The sequence below is a fragment of the Polychytrium aggregatum genome (genome assembly GCF_025602895.1).
Source record: "Polychytrium aggregatum strain JEL109 chromosome Unknown BJ171scaffold_2, whole genome shotgun sequence".
NCBI lineage: Eukaryota > Fungi > Chytridiomycota > Chytridiomycetes > Polychytriales > Polychytrium > Polychytrium aggregatum.
In genome coordinates this window covers 1094457-1107111 of record NW_026516204.1, presented here as the reverse complement: position 1 = coordinate 1107111, position 12655 = coordinate 1094457, and the positions used below count along the sequence as shown (strand labels likewise).

General features: G+C 54.6%; 4 protein-coding genes across 4 annotated transcripts; 3 read left to right on the top strand and 1 right to left on the bottom strand.

The window, feature by feature from the left end:
• Positions 1 to 2: 2 nt before the first annotated feature.
• On the top strand, positions 3 to 1653 carry BJ171DRAFT_117388 (uncharacterized protein). The gene is made up of 5 exons (XM_053105515.1): positions 3 to 176; positions 289 to 381; positions 648 to 720; positions 801 to 1149; positions 1280 to 1653. Exons 2-5 carry the CDS (start codon positions 317 to 319, stop codon positions 1456 to 1458), a joined length of 666 nt encoding a protein of 221 aa, XP_052971505.1. The 5' UTR covers positions 3 to 176; positions 289 to 316; the 3' UTR covers positions 1459 to 1653.
• Positions 1654 to 2228: 575 nt separating this feature from the next.
• On the bottom strand, positions 2229 to 3758 carry BJ171DRAFT_486974 (uncharacterized protein). Its single transcript, XM_053109236.1, has 2 exons — positions 3203 to 3758; positions 2229 to 3055 (listed from the first exon to the last, which is right to left on the bottom strand). The coding sequence occupies exons 1-2, from the start codon at positions 3662 to 3664 to the stop codon at positions 2303 to 2305; spliced, it is 1215 nt and encodes a 404-aa protein (XP_052971504.1). The 5' UTR covers positions 3665 to 3758; the 3' UTR covers positions 2229 to 2302.
• A 32-nt stretch (positions 3759 to 3790) lies between these two features.
• On the top strand, positions 3791 to 5631 carry BJ171DRAFT_486972 (ribonuclease H-like domain-containing protein). Its single transcript, XM_053109235.1, has 3 exons — positions 3791 to 4269; positions 4439 to 4651; positions 4786 to 5631. The coding sequence occupies exons 1-3, from the start codon at positions 3862 to 3864 to the stop codon at positions 5155 to 5157; spliced, it is 993 nt and encodes a 330-aa protein (XP_052971503.1). The 5' UTR covers positions 3791 to 3861; the 3' UTR covers positions 5158 to 5631.
• Positions 5632 to 6023: 392 nt separating this feature from the next.
• Positions 6024 to 12042, top strand: BJ171DRAFT_620837 (uncharacterized protein; the record flags this gene model as incomplete). The annotated part of the gene is made up of 5 exons (XM_053115420.1): positions 6024 to 6419; positions 6559 to 7714; positions 7872 to 10530; positions 10882 to 11930; positions 12014 to 12042. 5 exons carry the CDS (start codon positions 6024 to 6026, stop codon positions 12040 to 12042), a joined length of 5289 nt encoding a protein of 1762 aa, XP_052971502.1.
• Positions 12043 to 12655: the final 613 nt, after the last annotated feature.

Below are 12655 nucleotides of genomic sequence, written 5' to 3'. Positions count from 1 at the left end.
CCGTTGTCCATTTTGAGGCTGCCCGCACCATCGACCTGAACTTCAAGGGCCAGTACGACAAAATCGTGGACCTGGTGCACCGACTGGCAACACTTGAGAGCCGCAGAAACGGAACATGGAAAGATGCTATCGAGGCACAAATCGAGTCGATGGCCAAGTCTCTCGACCAGTGCGATGTATGAGGCTAAGCCAGTTTGCTGCTGCTCTGGTCGATGCATCGCCCGTGGTTTGTCTGATCCGTGCACATGAGAAATCCTCTCACCCGCAACGCTTCCATTTTACACCCAGACCGCGATGATGGCGCAGGCTATTGTCCATGACGCCATGCTACTCAAGACCACTTTCACGACCTGCCAGCAGTCGCTCGGAGTCGTACAGAGCATCCTGGATGGCCTTGCCAAGGAGGCAGCTGATTTATCGGTCGCCTCGAAGCTTGCACAAGATATCTCTGTAAGCAGTGCACAGCACATCAGCAGCAACATATTGCTTTGGAGAAGCGAGATGCGACCGTTATCGTGCCCATCACTGAGCCGCATCCTTTATCGTGCTCGTCGCTGACCTGCATTCTTCATCCTGTCATTCACTGACTTGGCTCCTCCTCCCATCTATCTCCAGGCCTTCCGATTGGCCCTCGACAGCACTGCGACATCCATCAAAAAGTATCTTGCCAGAGTCGAGCAAATGGGAGGCGAATTGACCATTGGGTCCCTTAATGGCTTGGTACGTAGCCGATCGACAGAGTGCTGTAGATAGCGCGATCCGATCTGGGATTGTAACCGTGACCGCCCATGTCACTTCAGGCATCGGCATTCAGTACCATTCGTCAGCTGGCGAGCAATCTGTATCGTCTCCTCCGACTCTTCAAAACCATGAGCACACTCGAAACCAAAGTGAAATATGAAGCCGACCCGTCCCAGCCCCTGTTCGATGTCGATGCTCCGGAACAGCATCACGACTTTCGAGCCAACGGAGACATGGATCAGCTCAATCCCGGACTGCCTGAGGGGGAAGTGCTGAGCCAGGCCGACAGCGACGGAAGCCTGGAAATGGGCGAAGCAGATGAGCATGACAACGACAACGACAACGACAGCGATGACGACAGCCCGGTCGCCTTTATAGAAGCCAACGAAGTGATTCCTGTGTACAAAGGTATGGTGCAGCGTCTCTGTGTGGGATCTGTGGCCCATACGGCAACCTGGGCATCGAGGGAATGTAGCCCAGTATCCTTTGAAGTCACAGCCAAGCGTGTCATTGACTTGCGAATCTCGTAAACCAACAGCTCAAGCTAGAAATGCCTATGCAGTGAACGTGCTCCGTCGAGTTCGCGCAAAGTTGGATGGCATCGAGGGCGAGTACAGCAAAATGGACGTTTCGGAGCACGTCAATCTCATCGTCCAGCAAGCCACCAACGTCGACAACCTCGCGCTCATGTACGAGGGATGGATGGGATGGATATAGCCCGAAACCGTCTACCGGTGATATCTCCGTTGCCCGTTGTCCACTGCCTCTGTGCTGGCTGGAGCGATCGTCAGAAATCACCCTCGCCTGTTTGAGTCAAGACCACTCATCGAGTCTTCCGAGTCATACTCCTCGATCGAGCACGACGGCACCACCCTTGCGCCTCAATCCAACAAATACTCTTGGCATATCCGCCCACATTCCGTGGCTGGCAGTCGAGTCGTTGCGCAATCGCCCTCCCTGGTGATCCCCAGATCCATCTGGGTCTTGAGTATCAAGACCCTCAAAGTCGCTATGTGGGATCGTGGCGTTGTTCTCTGTGCTGATTCCTGCCTGTAGTCTCCCTGGCGCTGTTGCCGGATAGAGTGGCTGCCAAATCTCTGCTTGGTGTCAAAGCCCACCCCGGTGTCTGACCAGTGCAGCAAGGACACATCTCTGCTTATCCTGGCTTGAGCCATCCGACGATGCCACATTGTCGCAAAGCATGAGGGGGTTGCCCTCTCGCCCCCTCACCCACCCTCGTTCGCCATTTTTTCTTTTACTTCCACTGCTAAGGTTTTCTTCTTCGAATTTCCAAATGTTGTCGGCTTCGTTTTGAGCTCTGTTGGTTAAAGTGGTGATCATGGCTTCCACTGGATCGCCACCATCGCTGTTCCGTTTGGTTGATCCGGCGCCACCGCTCTGGTTTCTACCTGTTGACGGATGTCCCCCTCCAAATCCACCCTCTGTGAATGCTCAATACAATCCTTTTACACCCTTGAACAGTCAAATTCGCACCATCCAATCTATTTCGATATTGATAGCCAATTAGTCATCTTGCTCCACTCACATCGCCAACAAGGCGTTATGCTGCTGACAGTGTTTGGGCATTCTTGGTTTTGCTTTTGCGCTTCGGCTTCGGTTCTGCGACGTCGTGGGTGCTGGATTTGGACTTGGTCGTTGCAGTGAGCTCTGACAGGACGGCGACATCATCCTTATCACCGTCGGGGTTGTTGGACTTGCCAGCCGATTTCTTCTTCTTCTTCTTCTTTGATACCGGAGCATCCCCGGTCGAGGTATGGCCTGCATTGCCATCACTGGCTTTTCCACCACTGCTGTTGCTGGCATCGCTCTCCGAGGGTCTCTTTGATTTACGAGATGAGTCATCGATAGCATCTTGTTGATCGTTTTGGCAAGGCACCACGACAGCGTGGGTACTGTCGACAGAGCTGTCTGCAGCAGAGCTGGGACCAGGAGACGAACTGGGATTTGTAATGTGTTTGTCATCTCGTCTTTGTCGAAGCTTGTCGTTGGTATAGTGCTCTTTCATGAGCTTGTGGAATCCGCTCTTGATCTTTGGTCGTGATGGAAGTTCATCTAACGAGGGAATCCGTGCGGGCGGATGTACGAGCTTGCTGAAGAGGCGTGTCGGTAAGACTGCATCTAATCCGGCAGCGGCTACTGTCTCGTTGTCGATACCGGACAGGCCCGTATCCCAATCGTAGCCCTCATTGAGTTGCGGACTCAATGCAAGTAATTCGCGAGCAAGCTGTTGCCGACTCGGGTTGGTAAAGCCAAGCGATGCGGCCACATTGGTCAGATCCAGTGTGCTGGTAATCTGGATATATGTCCCGAGGGAACAGTCAATACAAGCTGCCGTCTGCCCAGCGACACTCGCCATGGACACTGATGCTTTCCATACGAGCCTGCCGCTGAATCAACCCACTTTTCAGATGAGGACTGGCCACCAGCTCGAGAGCCATACCGAGATCCCAAAGTGACTCTGCAGAATGCCTGCGACACTGGCGAGATTTGTTCCGACTTTGGTGACGTGGATTCCTTGCATAAACGACTTTAGCCGTGGAAACGATCGCATCTGGGTCTTGTCCATTTGCACGAGCACAGCAAAGCTCTCGGTGAACCCAAGTTGCAGAAGCGCGGGTGGCTCGGATGGTGGGCGGACTCCCTGCTGGAAGGTGACCGAGGCGACGGGGAAAGCAAAGTTGAGGATCGTGGGCCGCGAGCCGTGCTGTATGATCTTTTCGAGGACAAAGTTGGCCTGCTTCGGAGGTACGAGAAACACCGTCAGCTCCGGCGTCTCGATCCTGGGCTTGATGCCGATATCAGCAAGACTGGTGACGATCGAGCCGAGGACGCTTCGAACATCGATGGGGATGGGCGCGACGACATCTGTCTCTTGGCCAGAGAGATCCGTTGTGGGGGGCATGCTCTTGACGACACAAATGGGTGGATGGACTTGTGATCAGATCTTGGAGCCAGAAGACGGAGATTTGGTCCAGATCACTTTGGAATCGACTTTTGGCCAGACGCGCAGCAGTGAGAACGAGAGAGAGAGAGAGAGAGAGAGAGAGAGAGAGAGAGAGAGAGAGAGAGAGAGAGAGAGAGAGAGAGAGAGAGAGAGAGATGTGGTTTGATCGCCAGAGTCTTTCGTGTTTGCTCCTTCGTGCACATCCAGATCGCAGCACCAAGCAAATGCCGAAATCCGCCAAGAGCAGCGCTGTCAAGTGGATAGCCAGTGATACAGTCTCCCTGGACGATAGCCAACAGGTCCTTCCCAAGATCGAGGAGGATCTTCGGCTCCTCGGCATCGAGCCGCTTTCCGTCGATCCCCACATTTACATCGTCGACAAAAGCGGCGAAGCATCGCAAATTATCGATGTGATCGTGGGCTATCTCGGCATCGATTCCATCCGGATCCTCGGATTCGATACTGAAACCAAGATTCGGCGGGTGGGCGCACAGGACTCGAGCCGTGACAAAACCTCGACCATCCAGATCGCATTCTCCGAGTCAATCGCCGTGGTGTTCCAGGTCCGCATGACAATGCCTGCTCCCGTCGTCCCTCAGGAGGCGACCATGCAACCTCCAGCGGCCAAAGATCCAGGCGGCCATCTGATCATATGATATCGGTTGCCTATACCGCGCTACCGCCGTGACTAACGTGCTCGATGTCCCCCTTCAACATTACCCGCTGTTGCAGATCTTTCGGATGTGCTGGGAACGAGATCCCACAAACAAATTGTTTCGAAAGCGGCTACCCGATGGATCGTTTGAGATGCGACCAAGCTTTTGCTTCAGCCACACCAATATTCCTCAAAACCTCAAAGGGCTGCTGGAAAACAACGCCATCGTCAAAACCGGCGTCAGCGCCTCAAAGGATGCCGAAACGCTCCTCGCACATTACAACATCAAGGTAGGCCTGCATCATCACTTCGGTCTCTGGAGACCTGAATGCCGGCCTTTCGGACACTTTGTGTATGTGCTTGTCAGAATCCAGCCCGAAACCGCACCGCTCGCCACTAACGCCTGGGCTGACTGGCCATACAGGTATCGAATCTTGTCGACTTGGATGTTGCCGTCAAGCCCTTTCGCCTTCCTCGGAGCTCACTTGGAGCACTGGCATACATGTACTGCGATGGCGCTATCTTGGACAAATCTAACTCGAACTTACTCTCCAACTGGGACGCGCCTCCATCCGAGCTGACCCTGGAATGCATCCGATACGCCGCGGAGGACGCCATGTATGGACTGCGAATCTACAATCGCCTCTTTCGATTACCGTGTTCCTCCGGATCGCCGCCAGCATCGCATGCGGCGCGAATGTCGGGCATCAAACGAGGGCAACAGGAGACTGTAGCGCGGCAGGACCCTGATTCAGGCTCCTTGAAGAAGCGGAAGAAGGCCAAATCGTCGCAATAAGTCATTGAACCGCCCGGTGGAATCGTGCCGTCAATGAGATGGACCAGCACTCCAGATGACCGTGGCCTCAGCTGGTCCGTCCTCAAACGATGCGCCCTGTACTGGCTGTGTTTTCATTCATCAGTATGGCAAATCGCCAGGAACCTGATAGAGAGGTGTCTATGTTGGCTCCAAGGAGCCCCCAGGAGCATTTCTGGATAATGATCATACTCATATAGCACTCATGGTGTAGGTGAAAGTACTGAAGCCCATTTCGTGGCAATTTATAGATATTATTGTTACTACCGATCCACAGTCAATGCAGAAAAAAGCGGACAGTGTCCCTTGTCTCTGGCATCAGAGGCCTGAAGCCTGATGAACTTCCGTTGGCCCCAACGGCGACTGTTTCTGGTCCTGGTTGGCAATCTCTTGGGTTTCATTGGTTTGGGAGGCATGGTCTTGAATACACTCAGTCGGTCGCTTGTGGCTCACCAACTCCATCCAGCACAGCCTGGATACACTTCAACAGACCCACGCACATCACTCTGCATCCAGTGGCGGGGGAACTGCTTTGAGCCTCATCACGGGAGTGAATGCTGGGATTGAATGTCTTGGCTGATGAGCGAAGCAGCATTGCCATTCCCATGGATCCGCTCAGCCACAGTACCTTCAGTGCAACACTCAAGCTCGCATCTGAGATGACGAGGGAGGGTGCAGAACAGAAAACGAGTGGACCAGATGGTCATGACGTTTCTGCGTCTATGGGCTCACATGACTGCCATTCGGTTGTGTCACCAAGCCCACTTCCACTTTTGGCTTTCGATCCTGGATCAGCCACCCAGTCCAACTCGGTTTGCTTTCTCCCATCGCTCAACTCATCGCATACGATGCCGTCTGCCGCTGGTAGCGAGCCGTTCCAGTGCCCCACGCACGGGCCCAAGCATGCCTTCTTCCTCTCGCATCGGCGCTCATCCGACGAGCAGATTGCCCAAGACCTCAAGCGCCTCCTGGCTTCGGTCGGCCAGCGTCGCCATGGCGAGCCCATCTCGGTCTTTCTCGACTCGGACTGTCTCGACGGAACAGCTGGCGTGTCCACCGATGCTCTTCCCGGCAGCGCCGTTGCCGTCCTGCTCGTCAGCAAGTCGTCCATGAACGGCATGAAGGAACTCGCCGACCAGGGCGAGCCCGACAGCGTCGTCGACGAGATTAGGACAGCCCTGGATCTCAAGGATGCCAAGCCAGACCTGCCTGTCCTGCCGCTGTGCATTGCGACTCTGGAGGATGTGGGTATCCATCTGGACGACCTGGCATCATGCCATCATCGGACATGATCTGATATGCAGGGCCCATATCGGATGCCACTCGCTCACTCACTCACTCACTCACTCACTCACTCACTCGCTCGCTCGCTCGCTCTCGCAGGGTGGCTACATTGACTTCAAGCCGTATATGATGTCCTTCCCCAGCGACCCCAAGTTTGCCTCGCTCAAGCACACCATCGACCGCATGAACCAGATCCAGATGTACGGCTTCCGCCCCGACCAGCCCCACAAGCGTCTCTACCGTCTGCTCACCCTCTTCAGCCCCATCTTCTCCAACCCCGGTCTCCGCGACGCCATCCCCACAAAGTACTATGTCGACAACCTGTTCCTCGGCGACATGGGCCATCTGGACTCGCTCCTTCGTCAGGTCACCCTGACTGGTCGCGCCGTCGTCTCGGGCATGGGCGGCATGGGCAAGTCCGTCCTGGCCCGCCAGTTCCTCCAGTTCATGATGGGCACTCTTGCCGTCAGCAACGACGGCGAACTCGACGGCTTCAAGCTCGAAACTGTCGGCATCAAGCCGCAGTACAGCCGCATCTACTGGGTCAACTGCGCGACCGAATCGACGGCCCTCGACAGCCTGGTCGACATCTTTCCGCACATCAAGCCCGGCGAGATCAAGCAGCATGCCTCTCGGATCCTCTCCCAGAGCCGCGAGTATCTCCTGGTCCTCGACAATGTGGACGACATGGCCGTGGTCGACTCGGTGTTTGAGCACTCTGTCGCGGCCGGATTCAGCGGCGACGTCGTTGTGACGACCCGGTTGTCGGCTCTCGACGAAGGACCCTTCCTCACGGCCCTCGGGGCCAAGCTTGACGACTTCCAGCAGGCTCCACTCCGCCTCGAGTCGTGGAAGAGCGAGACAGCCTTTGACTACATCCTGGCGACATCGCCAATGATTGCCGAGAAGGTGGGCACCGACCAGGACCGAGCAACGCTCCGAAAGCTCATGGACCGGATCAACGGATATCCGCTTGTGATCCAGACGGTGCGGATCTATGCCGAATGCAACGACACGCCGATCGACGAGATCGAGGCGCAGTTTGCCCAGGCACTCGAGGAGCAGGATGGCGAAGACGAGACCCGGTCGTCGCTCAAGGTGATCGTGGATCTGTCGATGAGCACGCTGCTGAAGAAGGGTGCAGTGGGAGTCGAGGCATGTCGGCTGTTTGGGGCGATCAGCCTGCTGGCGTCAGACGACATTCCTCTCGAGCTGATCACAGCGATTGCGCAGAAGATGGAGCTCTCGGCCGATGGTGAGTGAGTGACGGCAGAGTTGTGCGAGGGATGTGGGCGAATATGCTTGACGGCGTGGATGAATGGCAAGCGAATGCCCAGGCGATGAGTAACTGGCGATGAATGCACAAACGCACGAATGACTGATGGTGACTGACGACCCATATCTCTGTCCAGCTGCCCATCTCGTCAAGATGGTGTGCGAGAGTGGTCTGCTCCGGCCCGGGCCCGACGAGCAGTACTACACGCACTTGTTGACGCAGAGAGTCGCCCACGAGTGGGTTGTCGAACATGGCGAGCTCGAAGCGCACGAGATTGAGCACGATGTCGGCACTGTTCTCGTCACACAATCGGATCATCACCGGAGTATCAAGTATTTGACTCTCGGAAAACACATTGAAGTCTTTGTCGAAGGCAGAATCCCCGAGTCATACTCATCAGCTTTACATCCTCGGCTGGAGCGGACTCTGGGAGAGGTTTCGGCTGCTCGTGCCAACTATCCAAAAGCTAAAGCCATACTTGAGTCCTGCTTGCGGAGGTCCATACTGTTTTATGAGACCCGAAACCATTTTGACGTATCGGTGACCTTGGTCTCCCTTGGAAAGCTTGCCTTATCTCAAGGTCGCCTGGCCGACTCCATCAAATACTTTCACGACAGCCTTGCTGTTTTGGAAGCCGTCTTTGGATCTCAAGAGTGCCCAGAGTCTGTGGATACACTCTTGTTTCTCGGAAACGCATACTGCGCCGTCGGCCAACTTGATCAAGCGGCCTCAGCCTATCAGAAAGGGCTGGCAATCCTCCGGGGAGGCTTTGGAACAAGCAGCAGTCCCGTGATTTCGTATCTCCTATCAGGACTCGGCACCATTGCCATGATGCAGGGTCGTCTCGAAGAAGCATTGCAGTATCTTCAGGAGGCAGCAAGCATATCCGCGCTCTCGCATGGCGATCCACACCATATTGATGTCGCAAAGGGCCTCGCCGCTATCGGAAAAGTTCTCCTCAAACTGGGACACTCCAACGATGCTATTCAATACATCCAAGAGTCGCTCGCGATCGCCCAGAATTATCATGGATCCGAGAAGCACCAATTTGCTGCGGATGCTCTGCTCATACTTGGCGAAGCAACCCTATATATCGGCATGCCCCAAGATGCTCTCCGACACTTCCAAGAGTCCCTGAGCCTGTTGGAGAGTATTTATGGCACAAAACAGCACCCGAATGTCGTCGAGGCTCTCTTATCGGTGTGCGAGATATACATCTCGACGGACCGCCATGACTTGGCACTAGTGTATCTGCACGAAGCCCTCGAGCTCTCTGTCCGTGTGTTTGAAACAAGGGAGCATCCTATAGTCTCGAAGATTCTCATGAAATTCGCAGCCATCATGGCACACCGCGGACATCTGGACGAAGCTACGCGGTACCTTGACGAATCCATGGACATCACCCTCAAGGTTTACGGAACGGCGCAACACCAAGACGCCAATGCAATCCTGTCTTTGATGAGCCAAGTTTCATACATGAAGGGAAACTTTGACGAAGCAAACACAGCCATTTGCAGTACCTTGGATATCTCAATGAAGGTATTGAAATCGGACAAGACGCTGGAAGCAGCGGTAGCAATTCAGAAAATCGGCTGGATCAAGGGAATCAAAGGGAACCCGTACAATGCCCTCAAGCACTTTGCCGAGTCCATCGACATTCTTGTTGGAATTTATGGAAGTCGAGAGCATCCCATGATCGCCGCGACGTTGACAAACATGGCGATCATTCAAAGCACTCTTGGTCAATATGACTGCGCACACGATCATGTTGAAGAGGCCCTCTCGATCCTCAAGAAGGTGTACAATACTAAAAATCACCCAGCGATTGCCGAAACGCTCAAGCTCCTGGCCATGGAATCGCTTTTCCACAGCAGGCTTGACGAAGCTTCGATGTACTTTGACCAAGCGCTCGAGATCCTGATTGCGGTGTTTGGCCAACGGGAGCACATCCAGGTAGCCAGTTTACTCATGGAAATCGGTCAGCTTCGCTTCCAACAAGGCCGCTCTGAAGAATCGGAAGCATTGTTCCGCGAAGCGTACGTCATATCGACCACATCCCTAGACTCGATAGCCCATCCGACAGTAGCCACAATCTTGGGTGCCCTTGGTGCTATCAAATGGAGCCAAGGTCACTTTGATGAAGCCGAAAAATACTTGCAAGAATCATACGACATCCTTGCGCATTTGTACCCAAACCGAGTGCATATTGGCTTTCAAGAAGTCCTGTGCGGGCTTGGGCAGATCGACAGCAGCTGTGGCCGATATCCAGAAGCGCTGGGTCGATTCCACGAGGCACTCGATGTCGCAGAAAAGGCGCTTGGCACACGCGATCACCCTATTGTCGGCTCGATCTTGGGTCAAATCAGCTCTATCGAAGCCGAGCTCGGGCTGTATGCCGAGGCCTCCGAACATCTCCATCAGTCAAGCGAGATCTTTTGCAAGGTTTTTGGTGGGGAGAGACATATTTTCATTGCCATCAACAATATGATGCTGGGACGAATCATGACGATCAAAGGTCAACCTGACGATGCCCTGTCGTGCTACGATAGATCCATCAATATGTTTGTGGACTTGCTAGGAGGCCGAGAGAACCTGGAAGTTGCGCGCAATCTGGTCCAGATGTCCGAGGTATACAAGATCAAGAGCCAGTTCAGTCAAGCCCAAAATGCTTTGGAGGATGCTATAGCGATACTGGTGAAAATCTACGGCAGTCGCCAGCACCAATACGTTGCGCAAGCGTTGATGGTGTACGGAGAGGTGCTCGCGATGCGGTTCCAACTCCGCGAAGCCCTCGAGTGTTTCCAAGAAGCGATGGACATTGCAGTCAAAGTCCTTGGATCCAAAGAACACCCCATCGTGGCTCAAGCTCTTGGAGAGATTGCATTTCTCAAATGCTTTAGTGGACAGCATAGCGAATCGATCCAGTATTTCCAGGATACAGTCGAAATCTTGGTTAAGGTGTTTGGGACGCGCAAACACCCAGCTGTCACCAAGACCCTTGTTGGGCTTTCGTCTGCCTTGGTACTCGAGGGCAAGGTCAGCGAAGCCGCAGTCTCCTTCCAGGAAGCGCTTGATATAATGACTGAAGTATTTGCAAGTCAAGACCACCCAGCCATTTTGATTGCACATGTCAATATCGCCAGCAGTTACCGCTCCATCTGCCGCTACAAGGAAGCCCTGGAACACCTGAACCAGAGCTTGGAGATGTCAATCCGTTTGCACGGGTCGATCAACAACAGCATGTCAATGAGCGTTTTGGTCAACATTGGCAACTTGCATCAATTCCAGGGAAAAGTTGATGATGCTGCCAAGTATTACTTTGAAGCCCTGGATGCCTCTAAGCAAGTCGGTGGCTCAAAGGAGACCCATGGCACCGCCGCCATCCTAAACCAGATTGGTGAATTGCACATATCGTCTGGCCGACTCACCGAGGCACTGGCGTATCTGGAGGAGTCCCTCGAAGTCATGACTCGAGTCGAAGGTACCCGCAGCCATCCAATGGTCGCGGCGGCGTTGATCGGAATCGCCCGAATCCTGATGCTCAGCGGGCAGCCGGAAGAGTCAAAGAAGCGGCTAGACGAAGCCATGGATATAGCAGTCCAAGCCGCCGGGACGCGGGAAGACTTTGTCGTTGCCCAGTGCCTTACAAACCTTAGTCGGCTATCTAATGGGAGGAATCAGCCCAATATCGCTCGAAAGCAGCTGCAGGAGGCCTTGGAAATCACAGTGCGGCTGAGCAAAACTCGCATTCGACCCGATGTCGCCGGCATTCTCTGCGAGCTCGGTAGAACCGCCTGTATGCGTGGTCAATTCGCAGAGGCAACAAAATATCTCCGCGAGTGCATCGATACCCTGGCCCAGCTCTCAGGATCGACAAGCCACCCGGATATGATCCCTGTTTTTATGGCCATGGCGGAAGCATCACAACAACAAGGCCGAATAGACGAGGCCCTTCGGCACTACCAGCAAGCGATGCAGATCATCGAGTCCTCCTTCGACGCCTCGGCGAACGTCCATGCTGCCATCATATCCATATCTGTGGGCGCGATAGAGTTCCAGTTCCGGCGTCGATTCGAGGCAGCTCTGACGCATTTCCAAGATGCATTGCACATTTCCATCCGGGCTTTTGGTACTCAAGACAACATGATTGCATTGGATGCCTTGCAGAAGATTGGGGTCGTTCTCGCAACACAAGGTCAGCAGCCCAGGGCACTCGAGTACATGAAACAAGCTGTCGACACGGCCGAGCGAGTCTTTGGTACCCGAAACCACATGCAGATCGCAATCATTCTCCGTGGGATGGGTGAAGCAGCACAGTTTTGCGGTCGGCTGGACGATGCGATTGAATATCATCAGGAATGCATGGACATTATGATCAGGCAACTGGGCAGCTCGGCGCATCCCATGGTCACCCAATCAGCAATGGCTGTCCAGATGCTGACGCTTATGAAGCAGTCCGGCGGCTTCTCACCCCCAATGGCAAACTCTCGATCCTTCGGAGCTCTGCCGGCTTTCGATCCCAGGGCACAGCCCCCCATCATCCCACAGGCGGCATTGCAGTCCCTTCCAACCCAAGGCAGCTTTCCAGCGTCAAGCCAACCAGGTTGGCTGCGCTCCCCGCCCATGTCTCGTCAGCATCCGTCGTCCCCAGCAGCTCTCTCCCCTGGGGCACCACAGACGAGCCCGATCGTTGGTGACGGCCCACATATCGCCACGCCGGCTTCACCGCAAAGGGGTTACAGCATTCCACGGACACCACCAGCCACAGAAAATGGCTCCGACTCCAGCCAGGCCACCCCATCAGCATCTGCTCGCTCGCCGTCACCTGCACCTGTGGCATCGCCTCCGCCAACCCAAACCCCGACTCATTCACGACCGCCCACCGAGCACAATACCGATCCTGCGCTCAGCCAGCGACAG